At 36.4% G+C, this 21,216-nt stretch overlaps 1 protein-coding gene across 1 annotated transcript; it reads right to left on the bottom strand.

Annotated features, from left to right (window-relative positions):
• Window positions 1-996: 996 nt before the first annotated feature.
• On the bottom strand, window positions 997-19,444 carry LOC140155538 (fructose-bisphosphate aldolase A-like). The gene is given in 10 exon segments (XM_072178416.1): window positions 997-1,168; window positions 2,011-2,210; window positions 3,097-3,271; window positions 4,043-4,126; window positions 4,862-4,918; window positions 4,920-5,045; window positions 5,048-5,080; window positions 6,077-6,285; window positions 7,062-7,212; window positions 19,340-19,444. Coding segments are annotated over 9 exon segments (1,083 nt in total). The 5' UTR covers window positions 7,168-7,212; window positions 19,340-19,444; the 3' UTR covers window positions 997-1,075.
• Window positions 19,445-21,216: the final 1,772 nt, after the last annotated feature.

The following is a 21,216-nucleotide window of genomic DNA, read 5'->3' as shown; positions in this document are numbered from 1 at the left end:
TATATCATTATCTGTACATCGCAAATATATATTTATTTTTCTGGGGGAGACGACGCTGTCTTTTTGAATCGACACCGATTTATTAAAAGTATCATCTATTATATCAACACACATTACACAGTTAACACGCATAAGGAAAATGAGGACACAAGACATGCAGTATATTTTAACTGCTGCCCTTTACATTGGTTCATATCAAGTTTGGTAGTGACGTCAATGCTTTTTTGCAGTTTCACCAACAAATCGCCCATGCACACGTACACCCTGGTGCAATTACCTTTACGCGTGCATTTCGATACTGCGGCCAGCAAATATGCACATACGTCACTACCGAACTTGAGATGCGAACCAAATTATATATCTACCCATACTGCACTATTGCAAGGCTTGAAAGTACTAGGCTTACTACCCAACTTCAGAAAACGACATACTGTTTATGGGGACATTGTGAAGCTGCATAAAAGTTATCTTAGTAAGCATAACATCGCCATTAGAATATTTACTAACCTTCCTTTTAACATCATATGATATAATATACCACAACTTTGTTCCTTAGATGCACAAAAAGGAAACAGAATAACTATTCTGTGCTATTTCCACAAAAAAAGATATCTTGCCGATTATAAGGATTCCCTTCAAGTATATGAATATTATACCACTCTGTAAAATGGATGGCTAGAAACACACTTCGACCATGACTTGCCTTGGTGCAAGATATAGAGGGTTCAAGGCACGAGGGTTCCATTTCAAGTAGCTGCCATGTGTTACATTTAGCATGTTAACAAAAGGGCAGCTATTGCATATGGGAGCCCTCTTGCCCTGAACCCTCCATACGGTTGATCGCGATGTCAAACACTTTTGTTTAAAACGACTAGTATAATTCAAGGTGGATAAAGGAATTAGATCACGGGAGTTTTCACCAAAAGCTTGAGTTGATACGATCAGCCTATAACCTACCACATGATGATATATATCAGTTTTGGCTTGTATAGTTTAATTATGTCTTTGATATTTAACATTATGCACAAGTTCAGGTGTGATATTATTGCAAAATTATAATGGGCGTGGATTGGATTTAGTAGGAGTGGTTAGCCACATACAACGACTCGCCCGTTGCTGCTCCTGCAACACCACCTGCATACTTGCCAATTGATGCATCGCCATTAGCCTATTAAGAATGACAAGAACAAGAGAAAATTAATATTCATGAGCTAAGAATGTCAATTTATTGGTCAATCTCATATGGCATTGATTTTCCTCCCATATTGACTATTTCCCCCTCCCTCAACCCCATTGCCATGTCCAGTGAGATATAATTCAGGCGTCAGAATTGATTTCCATTAAAAACATGTAAATTCTGAAAGATCAGGAAAAAGTGCGTAAAATGTGACAAAACTTCTTCTATAAAACGGACTAAAAATAAATAAAAATGTGGACATTTGAACAACAAAAAACAGGAAAATTCTCATGCCTGATAATAACTGAATTGCCTGATAAAATTGAATTGAAAACTGAATAACTCAAATACTACAGGTAATAGTTGTAGGCCTGTTGCCAAGAGAAAAAATAGATTGCCCTGTTCCCATCAACACCATCAGTTGTTCAAAAATTATAGGCATGTTTCTGTATTTAGAATTTGGAATCTTAATTTCAACATTTAGAATCATAACTACATAGACAGGTGACAATGAATGCAGTACACCCCAAAACAAGCACATTTGTACTCTTTTCTGGGCACATATATGTAAAGAGCATTGAATGCCCCCCCCCCCCACCAGCGTTCGAAATAGGGCCGGTCAGCCGGCCATTGGCCTGTAACTTTTTGGCCTGGCCGGTAACTTTTCTGACTGGTATCTAGTTGCCAGCCCAGCTGGCCGGTAACTTTTTAAGGTCAAGCCCGGCTGGCCTGTAACTTTTTGAGGCATATTTCGAACACTGCCCCCCATCTAACTGGCCAAGTTTGATGATCAGTGCTCCTAGATGTGATTTCGACTCGAGAATTTCACTCACCTTGGCTCTCTTCTGGAGTTCCGCTTGGCCAGCTTTTATATTCTCCTTCTTGCCAGCCCATGCCTTCAACACACTGGCTTGCAGAGCACGTCCGTAGGAGAATGTCAACGCCCATGGCTTCTTGCCTTCAAATTTGTTGATTGCATCCAGGTTGATGGAAGCATCCTCTTCCGACTGACCTCCGGATAAAAAGGTAATACCTAGAGCAAGACGGAATACAGAGACGGAAACGACCAGAGTTACGGAGACTGAACAAAGAAGATTATTACTACATTTCCCTAAAACTTATTCTTGATGCATTTAAGTTCCCAATGAACATGTACACAAGTGCGATTGCGCACAGTAGCAATATCACTTGAGCTCTTATAGGTTTTAGAAGGTATTTCCGAGTAACTAGGGGCCTCAAATTCACAAATTAAGAGCTTGTGAAAGTAAGACAAAATAAATGAATTTGAAATGAAAAATGGGAGCCAGTCATTTTTTTGGACACCGAGGCCAACCTAGCTTCTAGTTTGATGTTCACTGATGTATGTAGACCGCAACCGTCAGCAAGTAAATTTCGGAAGGCTATTATTACAGCATAACAGAGCAATTATTCCTGATAGATGCATATTAAAAGAACATAAATTATAGTCCATTCTTAGCGCACGTGACAGGAGTGTGATTCAAAGCTTGTGCAATATCCAAAAAGTAGTAGAAATCCTGTAGTGTGAAATTGGGATAAAATACCCCAAAACTGGGTGAAAATCAACAAAATTGCATAAATAAAATTTGGCCACAAAAAATTCTGAAATTAGGAAAAATCCTGAAGAATCATACCCCTGATTTGTGTACAAAAGATATGTCATGGTTTGGTCTGGCTGTTAAAGGTAAAATTTCACGTAAGTGGCATGTACAGCACATGGAAATTCCTACCATACGATAAAAAAACCCATGCCAAACTTGTTTTGACTGCAGCTCCTTGTTTGGTCTTCAAAAAACCATCATTTCCTCCAAAAATATTTGGGATGCATGAAAATTCTGCAAAAAAAAACCCATGCCACTCCCAAAATTGTTCACGCATAATCATTTTCCTACAGTACTTACCTGGTACGGCTGCTGGGACGGTGCGCTGCAGGGCTTTGACCGTTGCATATGCATTATCGTGTGCTGTGAATTTGGTGGTGCAGCTATGTCCGGCAGTAACCATGTTGGGTTTGAGAAGAGTGCCCTCTAGGAAAATGTGATGCTCCATCAGGGCTTTGTACTGGAATGACAGTACCTAGAGAAAGGATGGATGAATGGATGGTTAACCCCTTGAGCACTACCTGCCGATCTAACATTGCCTCTGATTGGTTAATTATGTGATATATTCACTTTAATCACCAATCAGAATGGAGCTTTGCAAATAATTCAGCCCAATTTTTTTGCGTGATGAAATTATTCTAACAATGTTGCTGATTGGTCCAATTAATAATGAAAACTTCTTTTTGACCAATAGGCAGATAGTTACAATGTCCGAGATAAAGAAACTAGTTCATGTATGACGATCAACTTCCCTAGGGAAAGCTGGTAAGCCAAATAATTGTTCACTTTCTGATACATAGTCCAAAGTTTATGCTTAAATTTGGGCAAAAATCATGCTTTTTCATGATTTTTTTTTGTGCCAAATTCAGCATATTTCAATCATTTTTATTGAAAATTTCTCAAAGTTGGTCCATCTTTGAAAAACAAACAAACAAAAAAACTGGTCTAGTCATAGATATTTATATCTAGTGTTTAGAAATTAACAAATTTTACTCAAGAATTTTTTTGTTGCATTGTCTGAAATTTTTTTTTTTTTTTTTTTTGGGTGGGATTTTCTCCAAAATAGAGCATTTTTGCCCAAATTCGACCTCACAGATTAAATAGATTCATCAGGTCTTTGCCAATCTGAATATATGGACTTTTATATAAGCAGTTTTGAGGCCCAAAACTTTCCATAATTCTTGGGTTAAGTCCATCCTTAATTGGATATATTACTGTTGATTTGTGGCTGTGATTTCCTGCTTACCTGTTCAGTGACTTCCTGTGCCCTTGCCAAGTCATGAGTACCATCAGGCAACACCTCTGGCTCAACAATTGGCACCAGACCATTCTGAAAAGTAAAAAGACAACAATAATGTACTGTCAAATCAAAATTCCAATATTCCACGGTGTTGTGTCAGGATGGCATTCCCATACCCTGGGGGCCGGCCAAGATCGACTAAATTTTGACGTCGTAATTGGTTTACCAAATAAACACAAAACTATGACAAGTAATTCCAAAATGAGAGTAATGACATGTTGGATTTCATGGCAGATTCAAATCGCGCATGCTAACCTAATCCCACGGGGCATATACACACGAGTAGAAGGGCGACTTGTCCGTACGCTGGCAACGCAGCCACGTAAACGTACTGATTCGAGTCTGACACTACAAAATCTAACATGGCGTTACTCTCAACTTGAGTAGAGACGACACAGTATATCAAAAAGAACTCCTTTTGGTCTTGTTGGATCACATCATGTCAAGATTTATTGGGCTGTTCCAGTTGATTGATATCCACACTCCCCCTGTGGAAGATTTTGGAAATATCTCCTACAGGGGGAGTATGTTTTCACATGTAATTACTCAGGGTTAATCATTTTGAAACCCATACTCCCCTTGTATTATGGCTTTACCTATATCTCCCACAACTGGAGTGAGTATTTCAAATGGAAGTTACCCAATTGTCTATTCTATTTGAAACTCATTACTCCCTCTGTGGAAGACTTTAGGTAAATCTTCCACAGGTGTAGTGTGGATTTTAAATGGAATAGCCCATAGTGAATGAAATGAAACTGTACAAACCTGTTGGCAGATACTGGCATATCTCGCCAGCACGCTGGCATTCTCCTTCATTGCAATGTACTGACGGCGTTGTGTCGGAGATCTTGAGGACGCAGCGCCACTTGGCAAAGTCGGCACCATTCTTCTTGTATTCCGCGCACCTCTCGGAAAGTCCGTCAAGACCTTGTGTGGTGCCCTCACCATTCTCGCAGCCGCCAAAGGAACAACGCCCAGATCGACCTACAAGATTATGGAATGAAATAAAACATACAGCTCTATTACACCTGGTCAGTGGCAGGGTCTTAGCTAGAAATTGAGGGTTGCCCGTCATTTGAATAAAATTGCCTGTCCTAATTTGACCTTTAAAACATTTACCAGACATCTATAGCCCATTGGGGGTTCAAATAGTTCAAATATGTGCTGATATGGCCTTGTTCTACAAATTGGGTCTATTAAAAAGGTCAATTAGCTTCTCAAAACATACAATTTATAATATAGCATCTGTCAAAGGCATTAATTTCGCCCGTCCCAGGAGCAAACTGGCCGGCCAGACAGGTGGCTAGCTAAGACCCTGGTCAGTGGTCAAGTCTTCTGAATGTGTCAAATTAAGTTCCAATATATTTACAAGCAATTTCAGGGCTTCAAGCCAGCACTTGCAGAAACATAGGAATAATATAGGAATATGACAGCGAAGTCAGATACAGTGGGTATCAGAGACCAATTTTTTTTAATGACATGTGCATCATTTTGGACTGTTATGGTGTCCACAGATGCCAGCCATTTTCACTCAAAAACCAACCTGAAAAGCGTGTGAATGCAGGCCAAAAAACAGGCTGAAAATAAATAAAAACGCGGGAATTTGAACTAAAAAAACCCTGAATTCAGGTTAAAACCTGAAAACTGGCATCTCTGGGTGTCTAAAGCATTTTCCACCCTGATGTGGCAGTGACGTCAGTGCGCATTTCATTGGGCGCAGCTACAAATCTAGCGCCGTCTGGCAGCGCTGCGGTGCTCCATAATACGGAATTTCTACAAAATACTGCAAACACCGTCAATAACAACGACTACCGCCACACGGGCATTGTGAAATTGATGTTTCAAAATGCAGCTCCGCATGGTATTTTGACAACATTTATGGAACAGTTTGGATGAAGAAAAAAAAAATAGCGGGCGTTTAATAAAGTGGGGGGGTAACAGAGAATACGACATTATTGACAATCCTGATTATTTCCGTACCTTAATTCCTGCGATAATGCCCTTCTCTTTGAGTACATCAACAAACCTCTTGCCGCTATCATCTTTCTGGTAGAATGTCTCGTGGTACAGGATGACACCGCTGATGTTGTTTTCTACTCCCTCGGTGCTGAATAGAAGCTGTCTGTACTGCCTCCTGTTGTCCTCGTTGTTCTCTACATTGATGGCTGCAAGCCTCTTGCCCATGGTACCTGGAAATGGGGCACGGTCAGTAATCAATCAATCAATCCATAACATTTGTATAGCACCAACACATCAAAGAGTTTGATCTAAGGCACTTTGAAGCCAGGGGGGGCATCCTCAAGTTTGGTTGAGATAGGAGTGATTTATGATTTGATTTGATTTGTTTGGGTTTTGACAACCCTGGATAACCCAAGAAAGCCTATTGAAGCTCATTTCCAATTGGTGGTCCATTTGAAAACTGGGACGGGCTGGGAACAGTTAATACCCTACTCTTTTCGAAACTGGCTGCGAGATACATGTACAGGTTTTTCCCAAGTCAATATCCCAGTAAATCGCCACCGCCAGGAATTGAACCCGGGACCTCGTGCACTAAAGGCAAGTACCGTATTCATTCCAATAAGCGCCTACCTGGGGTATTTTCAATTTGCTAAAGGGTACCATTAATGTTGAAGTGAAAGATAGACGTCGATACAGTGAAATGGCTGGGATTAGAAGTCCTGTGTAAACTTGCAATACATTTTCTGCATCAGAAAAGCTACTAGAACGTCTCAGGACCTTTTTATAATGTACGTAAATTTGTTTCTAATAAACGCCTGTTAGGAAAAAATTAGCCAAACCATGTAAAAAAGCGCCCACCCAGAATGACTTTGTTAAGCGCCCCGGGCGCTTATTGGAATGAATACGGTACCCTAACCATTAATTCAGTTCCTGTACATTCTCAAATATCATAATCTGCAGGGTGTAGTCACGTCACATATAGTTAGTTTTCATTAAGAGTCCTTACCTGTGCTCTCATCTGCTGCCAGGATGCCCTTGCCTGGGGTTACGATGCGCTTGGCAATGGAGGCAAGCTCCTTTCTCTTCTCCAAAGGAAGGTATTCAGCAGGCATGATGAAGCTGTGTTGGTTGAGATGTACTCACAAACTCACAAAAATCTGAAATGATACACAGCAACAGATGACGTAAATTTAAGAATCGCTTGAAAGTTACATTTACACCATCATTCCTTCATTCATTTATTGTTTACTTTTTCATGCTTTTTCCTTCTAATTTTCATTTCTCATCAAAGATATTCAGAGTACTAACATTTGTTTTGTAATTATTTTACAAGTTCTTCCAAAGTTCTAAGATTACTTTTAAAACTTTCTTTCACAAAAAATGTTGACTATACATCAGACAGAGGTGTGGGCGTACCAAATGCTCCGATGGATGAACATTGTATTTTTTATAACAAGTTATTGTTCAATTAAACCAACAGTGTGCATTTCTGCATAAATGACAATGATAAGAATCTTTTACGATATGACAATAAATGACAATATTAAGAATCTTTTACGACTGTGGGTGATAATATTGTATTAACAGTTATTAACAGATTTTCCAATTAATTATTTTGATTAAAAGGAATTGTTGACATGTAGAGCAAACAGGGAACTTGTATAAAGAACATGGACGTGATAGCATCTTAAGAATGATTATGATTCCAAAACTGCATAAATGCTACATGCATGCCACGTTGACATTATCTCTGCATGTATTTATCAACTGACTGTCATACGATTTGACCCTTGATCAGCTACTTGTCAGGATTCACAAAGCAACTGTGTTAATCCATGTACGATTGTTGACAAATATGATTACCAGTGATTGAGACTGAAATATTACACTGGTTTGAAAAACCAGCAGCAAGAATTGGAAACAGAATTTAAGAAAGAAAGAAGAAACCTAGACAGGAAGAAAGCAAAGCAAGAAAGCAAATGACCAACAATGTTTACAAGCAAGTAAGAAAGCAAATCAGAAAGCAAGCAAGCCAGAAAGAAAGCAAGAAAGAAAAGCAAGATAAAAAGCAATAATGCAAGAAAGCAACAAAGAAGAAAAGAAAGAAAGAAAGAAAGAAAGATAGAAAGAAAGAAAGAAAGAAAAGGAAAGAAGGAAAGAAAGAAGGAAGGAAGGAAGGAAGGAAGGAAGGAAGCAAAGCAAGAAAGCAAATGACCAACAAAGTAAGCAAGTAAGAAAGCAAATCAGAAAGCAAGCAAGCCAGAAAGAAAGCCAGAAAGCAAGAAAGAAAAGCAAGATAAAAAGCAATAATGCAAGAAATCAAGAGAGAAAGCAACAAAGAAGAAAAGAAAGAAAGAAAGAAAGAAAGAAAGAAAGAAAAGGAAAGAAAGAAAGAAAAGACAAAATAACGAAAGAACGAAAAAAGAAAGGAGAAAGAAGAAAATGAATGATAGAAAGGAGAAAGGAAAGAAGGAAAGAAAGAAAGAAAAGAAGTAAGTAAGTAAGTAAGTAAGTAAGTAAGTAAGTAAGTAAGTAAGTAAGTAAGGAAGGAAGGAAGGAAGGAAGGAAAGAAAGAATGATCAAGGGCAAGCTAGAAAGCCAGAAAACAAGAAAAAAAGGAAAGAAAAATGGAAAGAAAATGATCAAGAACTGAGAATTAAAGTGACGAGAAGGAAAAATATGCAAAAATCAAAATTTGTCAGCACGCATTACATACAGCTCGTATGTTCTTGAAAGGTCTGTCATTTTTCAAAAACATTTTGGCACAAGTTCAATTTATATAACATAATATGATATATGTATGCATTGGCTAGACTTCCTAACTGCATCTATGCTCACTGTAATATTATCAGAGGTTTCAATGATCACCATTCTAGCACATCGAATGACTGGGGACTCGCCAGAATCTTTTAATAAGGTCAGTCTGATGATATATGATATAACCGGCTAACAGCATCTGCTGTGCATGCTGTACCCACCTGGATGTACATGTTTGTACTGTGACATTGCAACATAACATACACGTTCTTACAAATGTTAAAAAAATATTATTGAAATTAAAAAGCAAAAGTTTTAATCAATCCAGAAGATTTAATTACGGTAGCTTTTTTATTATTATCCATACACCTGACAGCTGATTCAAATGGTTTTCTGGCATTTAATACAAATGTATGCTAATTGGAAATCTAATTAAAAGAAATTAAATAAAGTTGCGGAAATTTTGACTTGAAAAAAAATCTGAATTCAGTTTTTAAAAACTGAAAATTCTCATGCCTGTACAAATCTAAATTTTTGTATTGCTAAATTTTCACAACCAAAACCAAAAATAATAATAATAAAAACATTAATAAAAATATAATTTCCTTGTCCTGTTTCACAGACATTTTTGGTTAAGGACTTCCTTCACCACATCTATATGAATCATTTGTGGTTAAAATATATCCACTGATTTTAACCACAAATGATTCATGTGAATAATACAAAATTACATTTCCAGATTTTTTTATGGCTCCATTTTTCAAAATCCTGAAAAAAAGTTGCATTCTAGTTAAATGATGACATCATATACGAAAGTGCTTTTGTTCTAAAGGAGGCTGATAGACCTTTTACCTCCCTGTAACAAAAGTATGAAATTCTGAAAATTCAAACCTCAAAAGATGCACTTTTTATTGATATTTTAAACTAGTCTTTTTCACAAACATTATCAGACTTTTTGACCTCCCTAACAATAGGTCTTTTGTTTACAGGATGTCATCGCACTTTTGGTCTGTTCCCTAACAGTAAATGAACCATATCATACCCAATATCATATTAATATATGATATTGGGTATATTGAACCAGAAAATGCAGGGAGAGACATGATCAGAGTTAGTAAGTTAAAGCCATAATGTACGATCTTTTAATATGAAATTGGTTAATTTTTTTCAAACCTGATTTTTTTGCATATTTGTAATGTTTACACATGTCCCAACTTGCAACTAAATGGAATTGGCCAAATTTGTTGTCTTTGTAGCTCAACAGAGCAAAGTTCGACATATTATCATAATTTAAAAATTATGATAATCCTCCCATAGAACTGCGTGTTAAAATGGCCAAAATAACCAGTGGGGTTTCTTTCACTTTACCTTGTTATTTCAACCTAAAATGGACAGAAACCCTTCCCGTCAGTTATTACTAATATTATTTCAACATTTTGAATAAAGAATAACAAAATCAAAATTTGACGGAAATCGTACATTAAGGCTTTAAGGGGGTACTACACCTCTGCCCAATTTTGTGCCTATTTTTGCATTTTTCTCAAAAATTATAGCGCATTGGCAACAAGTAAGATATGTATATTATAGGGGCAAGGGCTACAACTACTGCACTGGAAATTTTATTTCAACACAGTGGAGTCAAAATGAGGGAAAATCAATATTTGATCAATAAATCAATAACTACTTGCCTTCAGTTGCTGAATTTTCAGTGCAGTAGTTGTAGTCCTTGCCCCTATAATATACATATCTTACACGGCCCTGCACTCCTTAGATCGCCTTGATAAGAGTTCGAAGCCCTGTCGTCAACAGAGGGCAGTAAACTCGAGGTAAAGAATATCCCATATCGCGCTATAAATGAGCTGGGCAGTAACCGTAGAAAAAGCTCGTTTCTGGCGAAAATTGACAAGTAACTTGCACACATTTCTAGATACAGTTACTATAAGGTCGTGCGATGTATTCAAACCATTTGTTAACCATTTCTTTTTTAGGGAGCAATAATTATTTATCATGAATATTATTGTCATGTTGATGACATCATAGTTACTCGCATTTTGTTCATTTTAAATTTTGAAACATTTAACGCTCAAAAGTCACACAAAATCAATCACATATATGTGACCGTTACAGCCTGAATGAGCACGTAAATGTCCTCAATTGTATTCTGAGTTACAGTGTAAAATGGGCATGAAGGTCATATTCATAGGTATTTCAATTTGGTGCTACGTGTATCTCATTAAATGAGGTACACGTAGCACCAAATTGAGGTACCTATGAATACGACCTTCATGCCCATTTTACACTGTAACTCAGAATACAATTGAGGACATTTACGCCCATTCGTGCTGTACGGTCACATATTTTTTTATTTCACCAGATTGTCCTTGCCAAGATTCTAGCATCAGACCATGCGCTTTCTCAGCCTTCATAAGTGTTAGGTCACTTCTGTACAATTCTTATAATTTGTTTCATGCATACACATAGTGATGCACGTTTTTGTTGTGTTTTTGATAGGTTTTCATGTCCGATTTTAACGATAAAACATTATTCCCTATAGAAAAACAATATGGCAAAACATACAACAGTTTGTAACATTCTCCATGAACTTAACCATCTATGTTTGGATTGTGATGTAATTAACGTGTGTAATGAGATTTTCTCTTTCTGAATCTGACTTGTAAAATATTATTTTTCATCACAATTTCTCATCAAATTCATACATTTCTGGGTCAAAAGTCAGGTAAAACACTTTGTGGTTTTGAAATTTGGTTTAGAAATGGCTCAAAATATGCTAAGGTGTCATATTATAGCCATATATTTTGACATCTTTTTTTTAAAATAATAATTATAGAAATGGAATATTTGCTAGTTTAGTGGCAAGTTTAGGTAGTAAAGACATAGCATACACAATTAAAGTAAAATCCTTTCACTCTAAATAATAAAAAAATAAAAAATAGCTGTAAAAATGCCTATTTTTACACTTTTATTTGTAACATGCCAAGAGACGCCTTTTTTCAACAGCTTTTAATTTTTTTTATGGATCCTTATAGAAATTCATGTGACCTGTTTCCCAAAATGGTGCAGTAAACCAATCAAAAAAAAAAACAGAAAGAGGCATTATGAATTATAAGTTAACAGATCAAAAAAGGATTTAAAAGTTTGCCTTGCATGTATGTTACTATTGTCTGTCAAACTTTTGATTGATTTTGAAGTCCCTCAGTTTTTATAAACAAAGACTTGAAGCATAAACTAAAGGGTAAATCTATTGTAAATAACTTCATTTCTCCATATTATAATCAATTTGTAAGTGGCTGCCATCTTTTTGAACATATAACAATTTTAAAATTTTTCTTGAAATGTCTGTCAAATAGTAACATACGCAAGACGGTGCTGTAATTCCTGCTAAACTAGGGTGATACAGCTAATTATGCTACATGACATAGCATTTAGCTCCACCTAGCTTTGTGGCACTATCACTTTGTGAGGAGAAGCTTTTTGATGACACAATCCATTGTTAAGTGTTGTCTGTCAAACATTTGTACGCTAAGTAACATACATAAGATTTGTATGTGTCTGTCAAAAGTAACATACGCAATACGTTTAAAAAAATTAAAAATCACTTGATGTTCACATTATGATGATAGTTTAGAGTTTATAAAAGTGTTTTTAAACATGTGATTTATAAACTGCATGTGATCTTTATTCAATTTCCCATCTTGAACTACTGTTTTTGCCAAATTATTATTCTGTATGTTACATTTGACAGACATCTTATGCGTATGTTATGGCTTGACAGACACACATATTTTATTTATAACAATTTATCCTCCTTATTGTAATATTTGGACACATTTTTTTCCACAATCAGTTGCTGTAGGTCCTACACCTAAATAACCACAAAATACCTTATGTAATACTTTATAAATTTTTGTTTGATTGCAGAAAATCATCAAAATTGTGTCTGTCAAATATAACGTACGCAAGGGCTAGAAAATTAAATTTGTGAAGTAAATGGTCTATAACTTATCTTTCTTTTAGTGTATTATGAACGATATATGTGCATACTATAATTTAAACCTGGTTGGAGACCAAAAGAAAAGAGCTGGAAAAATAATTGTGTGTTACACTTTTATGACACCTTAGCTTATTTTGAGCCAAATAACGCTAATAAAATCATTTGGGTTGATCAAGCAGTTGCTTTTTATGATTTTCAAGGCAATATGCATAAATGATGAATCTGCATGTGCATAATTTTTCACTTCAGTAAGCTCGTCTTTTGACCAACGTTCATTATTGATCACGGGTTATATTGTATGCGATTGACATCAAAGAACCACATGTGTATGAGCTTGTGCATTGAATTGAATTACACAATGGTTATTCAGGTTATTGATCGCTAGATGGAAGCGAACATGATACATATTACGGAGGATTTCATGCCTGTGCGGGAATTTGAACCCTGGCGACCAGAACTATGAACACTTTGAAGTGTTAGCACCTTGCAGGGCCGTGCTTACTTGTCACCAATGTGCTATAATTTTTGAGAAAAATACAAAAATAGGCACAAAATTGGCCAGGGGTGTAGAACCCCCTTAAAGAAGCATTTTGTGATCCTAGCATCCTTTTTTAAAGACATTTTTCAGTAGATATCCACGAAAAACGCTTATTCCCAAAATTTCAGCCGATTCCGATTTTGTGTTTGCGAGTTATGCATGATTTAATATGTGTATTATTACAATGTATGCACACTGCTCCACAGGCCACTCACTGTGTTGTAATTTTGTTTAGTACACCAGAACAGAATTCAAATTTGACAATATTTTTCTGAAACAAATTAATCTGCAAGAAATATTTTAAACATTTAAACATTATGTAGTCATAGGTTCCCAGTGGTATAAAAATCTCAACATTTTAAAAGAAAAGTGGGGATGAAGCTGTGGATCACAAAATGCCCCTGTAGTGAAGTAAAATTTCAAAAGCACCTACACACAAATGCCACCCCAATAGCTATTTTAATTTTAATTGCTGTTGAAATAAATATTAGTAGTAGACCTACATAATTGAAATAAAATCTGGTAACTATTTGAATGTTTTCCCCAAGTTTAAAAAAAATAAATTCCAGCCACAACTTACCTTTTTGGAAACACACTAGTTATCAGACCTACACTCTCAAAGTGAAGTACAGTATATTATATTGCCACGTTGTACAGTACAATAGCCCAATGCAATGTGTATTTACAATGCACACATGAAAGGGAAATTATTCAAACAAGTCTAACCAGGAAATACAACTGTTACTCAAAATCCTGGTATATGTACAATGTACATGTATGCCAACAGCTGAACAAAAAGTGAGGTCATGCCACAGCCACACCCACTACACACCCCCAAAACCAACCAATCACAAGGCTAGAATTGCAAGGTCAGAGGACAAATGCATGCTATTTCTGGTGTAAATATTGCAAATTCACTTTACTGAATTTGATGGCTACAATCAATGACACAGCAGCTTCTGATTTATAGAAATTAAACATGCATGACAAATTTACAAACATGTTAACTATATTTTATAATGTGTGCTATAAATTTCCAAGGGTGATATAATTTTGTCTGGCCTTTGAATTTGATTATCTTTGTGTAGTGAGGCAAAGCTCCTAAAACCAAACCACCATTTTAAGTCATAGAAAAATCACTGCAAATCAGTTTATTTTTAATATGCTATACATACTTTCAATACAACAATATTTAATTTCTAATCAAAAATTAGTTGAAAATTGAATACCAAAATACTTTCCTATGATTTATTTCATTATTAGGGCTTATGACTTTTCATAATTTGATGATCAACCATGAATGGTCCTAGCATTTAGCTCTAGGTCCAGGGACACTCCAAAGCTGAAAAATAAATAACTTAAAATTTTTTTGTTTGTTTTTAGTCCCACCTGCCAATTTTGACAAATGTTCACCCAAACACGGGATGGGACTATACTCGAGTCAGTACGGTAATATTATAGGACAGTGATGAATAAATAGGCCTAGATATAACCAGGGATATATCCCTGACATAACCTATCCCAGTTATATGAAATAACCTATCCTAGTTATATGAAATAAGACCAGGTCTGACATAGCAAGTAATATTATATCATCATCATCATGGCCTTTACAGCACATGTGGAGAGTACATGCCGTTATAAATGTCACACTTGGCATGCTTAGTCGTCTTACGCCGCAAGCGGGGCCCTGCTTCCCTGGTGGCATATAGCGAGCCAGGCAACCAACATGTACCCAATGCTGTCTGGATGCATGCCCTAGATTTGGCTAATTGCATTTACTGGGTTGAACTGATGAGTAGATCAGCTGATCATCATTTCTTGCAGCAGGCATAATCCTATGCTTTTTTCCATTGGAGTGAAAGGAAGGCAATGTGATTTTAACTTATAAATAAACGTTCCTGAAACTCATCTAAATTAGGCCAAAAAAAAAAAGCAACCGACTGAAAAAATTAGAAATCTTGGGTTAGGTTTTTTTTCCAATCACTTTTTTTAGAAGAAACCTTAAATTTGAACAGTATCAATTCAGGACATTTCATTCTGTTTTCTACTTATTTTATTTATTAGATGCATATTTGATTAAAAACAATATGTATATCCATTTAAATTCAGTCCAAAAGTGCACAATTCTTTTACCATAAAATGATCAAGCATTTGTTAATAACTACTAGCCTTTTCAAAATTGAGACAAAATGTAGAAAGAGCCCATGATGGGGAGGGGGGGGGAAGATCGACCTAAAAAACCCTCCAAATTTTTGTCTAGGAAGGGCAACCAAACATTATTTTACCTTATAAAATTGCTGATTACTTTAATTAGGATCAGGAATGTTCACTCGTTGAAATTGAGAAAAATGTTCCCTTGAAAGTGGCTCAAAATTGACGGAAAATAGTTTTCATAGATTATGATTAAATATGATAGATGAGATACAAGTTTGAGCTCGGAGTTCAGGTAATCCCACAAAATGTTTTTTCAACAGAATGGGTACCAGTTTATATGCATGGTTGTTCACAGCATATAATTTGGTATATAATAAAACATAATCAACTTTTATAGTAAATACAGGTCAAGTTGGTGTAGCATGCACAACCTATGAGACTGCATGCCATCAAATCTGATGAAATTAATGCATGGCTAAAATTACCTTATAAGGAAACTATTCAACAGAGCTCTTGTTAACTTTTAAGTGTACAGAGAATCAGAGATGCAACCTGGATAACAACATCCATTTCATGAAAATTGACTTGGCCCTTGACTACACAGTGGAGCTTACACATAGCATCCAGAGAAGAGGCTATCATCCTCCTAAAGAATGTTCTAGCTCTTAATAAAATGCTGAAATATCATTTTCCAATTCCGCGGTTCGTAATTAAGGGCTGGGGTATGAAGGTTTGGACAGTATTTATTTTGGGACATTAGAGCACATGTCGAATTGCATTCTGAATACGAAGAATGTCATTCTGATATCAAATAATTTTGGTTTTTGAAATTGCAATTTAATACACATTTTATGGCAAATCATTAAAAATTGATATTTTTGATATTTAACAGTACTCGAGTAAACTTTATAAATCTGATGATTTATATTGTAAGTGGGATGAAAAGCCGATGATCAATTGAAAATTTTGACCTTTCGTATTGAAGATATGGATTTTTCTCCCAAAACACCAAAAAAAATTGGTCTTTTGGGGAAAAAATCTATATCTTCAATATGAAAGGTCAAAATTTTCAATTGACCGTCGGCTTTTCCTCCCTGCTACATACACCTTAAGAATATATCATTAGATTTACATAATTTACTTCAAGGACTGTTATATATCACAAATTTGAAAAATATCAAATTTTTATAATTTGTCATAAAATTTGTATTATATTGTGATTTTCAAAAATGAAAATTATTTGATATCAGAAAGACATGCTTCAGATTCAGAATGCAATTCGATAGGTCTGAGGTGCTCTCATGTCCCACAAAAAAATACTGTCGAAACGCATAATAAACGCTCATTTTAGATCCCTTAAGGTGGCCCACACATAGGTGTGTATCTGTGTAAACAAGGTTTGTAATTACAAATAAAATATGCAATATGCAAATCAGCTCATTAATATTCATAAATATGCAAATAACATGATACAAACAATACAGCACATCAGGCTACCATATTCAATCCCCATACCTGTCTGTCGAACTAGAGTTTTCAAATATCATGCGAGACAAAGTCGATCCGTCCAATTTTATCATTATTATGACTTCAGAATCTTTTTTGGTCAAAAACATGATTTTTAGTTTTAAAAAAACATGATTTTTGGTCAAAACATGAATTTGCTTAAAAATGTAATTTCTGTCAAAATGTGTTTGGTCAAATGTGTGATTTTAGGTCAAAAAGTGATTTTTGGTAAAAAAAATTGCTTGACTCCCCTCTCGACCTGCTAAAAAAAAGTAAAAATGCTTGTCTCCCCTTTTTAGTGCACATCCAAAAAAAAAATTCATGTTTGTGTCCGATTTTATGCTTATAAAATACTGTAAACGTTTGCCTAATGGCATACCTGGGCTCCTTTACCCAGGGGTAAATTTCATGTACAAAAAGATAGCTTTCTCCTCTAAAAATCCCAACAAGAATTAAGGGTATGTGCCCTTATTTGCTAGTGGATTTTTATGTGAGGGCACTTTTAGTTTGTGGCTAAAATTTCAGTCATGTCAATGGAGCCCATAGCGCCATTAGGCGAACGTTTACAGTATGCTATCTGAATTCATGATTCTTTTCAAGGAGTCAAAATTTACATGTAAAATCTCCATTGATAAAGTACTCAGGGTTCGAATTCGGCTGTATCGCATAACAGTTTGCTCCACATTTTGAAGTAACTGCTACCCAATTTTGCATTTGTATAGCACTTTTTATAGTGCTTTAGTATTTAAATGGAAGTATCCTGATGAAATGACAAATTAGCCAAAAACTGCTACGCACAATTTTTTAACGAATTCGAACCCTGAAAGTACTTCATTAATTTTTAATGAGCTCATACTGGGTATTTCCAAAAGAGAAATGGGTATTTTGAAACCTACAATGTAGTCATAATTATTTTTTATGCAGAGTCATGGTATAGCCTCAGGGGGTCATCAAACTTAGAAATCATGACTTGGCAAGAGACTTGGTGTCAGAGGTCAGGTTTTCACTCAAATACAAGGGGCCATGATCGCTAGCTCCTGTACCCAGTGCATTGATCAATATTGCACACCTGCTAGGGTTTATTGCGCATCATCATTTTATAAAAATTAAAATAATGGCTACAAATTTATGGGGGAGGGGGAATTTTTACTACAATCACCAACATTTTTGGTCATGATTTCTTCTGAACATTTCAAAATTTATGCATTTTAGGTAAAATTTGGTACACATTTTTATGATTGTCCCTCAGGCAATTACTGATGCTGTCAGCATTTTGGGTTGTCCGCGGGTTGAAACCTTTGACGAGCGTGTACTACCCGGTACGTGATGTTGCAAAGTCAAAGCTAACAACGCGTACGGCGCAAAGTTCATTCATAAATTTCCACTAGGCGACAGCAGATTGCCACAGGAGCCAATCAACGCAATATGCAATATAGAATATCGTTATGGTGTCAGAAGTGGGATTCACACCGATTGGCTGATGAACGCGGTCTTGAGAACAAGAAGGGGAGGAAACTTCACAACATTTACTCGATCGCCGATCACCAGTGCGTACCTGGACCACGGAAGTAATAAAAAGGTTACTTTACGGCAGTACACGAGCAGGGGTAGCGCTAGAACTAAACACTCGAGTGTCCGCAGGGACCCGAACTTGCAAAAATTTAAAAGTAGGGGTCCGGAGTAGAGTTTGTGAGTCCCAGTTGCACAAATGCAGCATAAATAGTATATCTGCAATAGCGCTAGATTGAAAAACTGGGGGTCTGCAGGGACCCCTGAACTTGCAGAAAATTTAAAAACAGGGGGTCCCAACTCTATTTTGGTGGGTCCGGGACCCCAAAAAGCAACTTAGCGCTACCCTTGTACACGAGTAGTAAGGGAAGAGTTGCTCAATCATTTACAATGACTATTTTTCAAAACATGTACGGCCAACACAAAATTGTGTGCCCTGATAATGTGCCATAAAATGTCAAAAATATTAATCTTGAATAGTCTAAAAGACTTAAAAACAAAGCTTAAACTATGAGTACTTCTCTACTTTGACTGTGCTTGCACATGTCTGCATAACCACACACATGTTCTGCACGTACACCTACCTCATCAACATAAACATGATCGGCAGCCAACCTGCAGTGCAATGTCAATGCAATGCAGCAGTGTTGCATTTCATTAGATTAGAACCCAGTAATCGGCATCAAAATAAGCATTTTCCCAACTCTCGAATCAATTCATCATACTTTTATTCATTCAATGAATAATTCATGTACATGCTTTCGTGTCAGAATTGGAAAATTAAATAATAAAAGCAGCATTTTACCTTGATTTTCTGGAGTTCTGCTGAACTTGCGTGTGCTTGGTGCCCTGGAATGGTCTGCAAGAGGACGGTCTCTTTCACAAGTTCCACAGCGGTGCAGTCGGCCACATTACATGTAGTAGAGCAGCAAATTGGCACATTTTGACAGAATTACGTATTTCATGCTAAAGCAAGGATTCTGGATAATATTTAATTTAATATTTATACTCTGAGCAATTTACGTTAGGCATAAGTTTTAGGATGGGAATGTTTTACAGTGATCAAAATTATCTGTGCGATTAAAAAAATCCCTGTGGAACGCTGACCACTGCGGTTTTAAAATAAATGCCCAATGGCATTGTAATGCCAAGTAAAAGAAAGGACGACATGAGGTCCATACTCAGTGGCGGCGCTACAGGGGGGCAAGGTGGGCATTTCCCCCCCGCAATATTTTTTGTTCCCCCCACTTTCATTTGCCCCCCCTAATATTTTTCTTTCCCTCTAGTTTGACCCCCCACTTTTTTTTTGCAGCAATTTTGTGCAACATTTGTAGATTTTTCCCCCTGAAATTTACTTTGCCCCCCTCCCCGAAAAATTGCCACTGTCCATGCTAAAATTCAAGGGTCAGAAGTCGAGCCCATGCAAATCGATGCGGTTGGAAATAAAAATGGTGCATCAACTGCGCACCCAGTACAAGCGCGATGGCCGTCATCGAATCGTCCCCTATCAAAATATCCTGTGGCGCCACCCGTGCACTGTGGCAACACACTACAGAGAATTAGCCTACCTTGCAGAGTTTTCTGGTAGCACTGAAACCCGGGGGGGGGGGGACTCAGTACAAATGACCATACAGGGACGTGCCGCAAACATGGGTAGCATTTTCAGCCTTCTGGTATATCAATGACCCCTTTTTCAAAGCCTATTTTGGTATATGAATGGGTCCTTTTTCCAAAATTTTCTCAATTTTTTCGGAAAACAGCCCAATTTTTCCTTAATCTAGCCAAAATTTTCAAAATTTTCCCAAAATTTTGGGGAAATTTGTAAAAACTAAGACAATTTTGGGTAAATTCGGCCGAAAATTTTGACTTTTGGTATATCAATGGGTCCAAATTTCTTGAAAAATTGGTATATTTATGGGTCTACTTCCAAAATCTCAGCGGCACATCCCTACCAAAACCAAACTTGAGTACCCCCGGCACTGAAATCTACAAGAAGACAGAACATCGCTATATAAACTCAACAAAAATATATTGAATGGCTTGGTTTAAATTTGGGTGAAAATCATGCTTTAAAAAAAACCAACTTTGACAAAATTTAGCATTGTCAACCGTTTTTGGTGAAAATTATTTTCTCAAAGTTAGTCCAAATTAACAAAAAATTAAATTGGTTCCTATTTATAGATATTTTATACATCTTGTTTTTGAAAATTTAATAATGAATGTTGTCCAAAAATAACCAATTTGTGATAGCTTTAAAATAGATTTGTATAGATAATTATTTGTGCAGGTGCTAAACAATATTACTCCTAGTGCATTATTCTTTAATACCGTTTTATAAAGCTTGGTTGTATGGATGCATGGTAGTGGCACATTGTGCCATGGCACAGAACTTTAGCACGTTGTGCACGATTTTGTCAATTTCTGCTCTACTAAATGGTTTTGACAAGAGGTCGCTGTTTATACCAAGAGTTGTGTCAGATTAGGATGTTGGACAAGGATGAACACTGCACTGCACAACACAAGATAATTCACCTCTAGACTGTTCTAAAGCCTACCTAAATAAAATTTTATAATTAATATTTATAAAAGGTCAATTCATGTTGATTATTTTTTCTTCAGCAGAGAGATGTCGGGATGGGCATGGGGGGGGGGCAGTGGCGGCGCCAGGAATTTTTTTTCGGG

This window comes from Amphiura filiformis, chromosome 6, assembly GCF_039555335.1.
Source record: "Amphiura filiformis chromosome 6, Afil_fr2py, whole genome shotgun sequence".
Lineage (NCBI taxonomy): Eukaryota > Metazoa > Echinodermata > Ophiuroidea > Amphilepidida > Amphiuridae > Amphiura > Amphiura filiformis.
The sequence above is the reverse complement of the archived record's forward strand: the minus strand, read 5'-3'. Positions and strand labels throughout refer to the sequence as shown.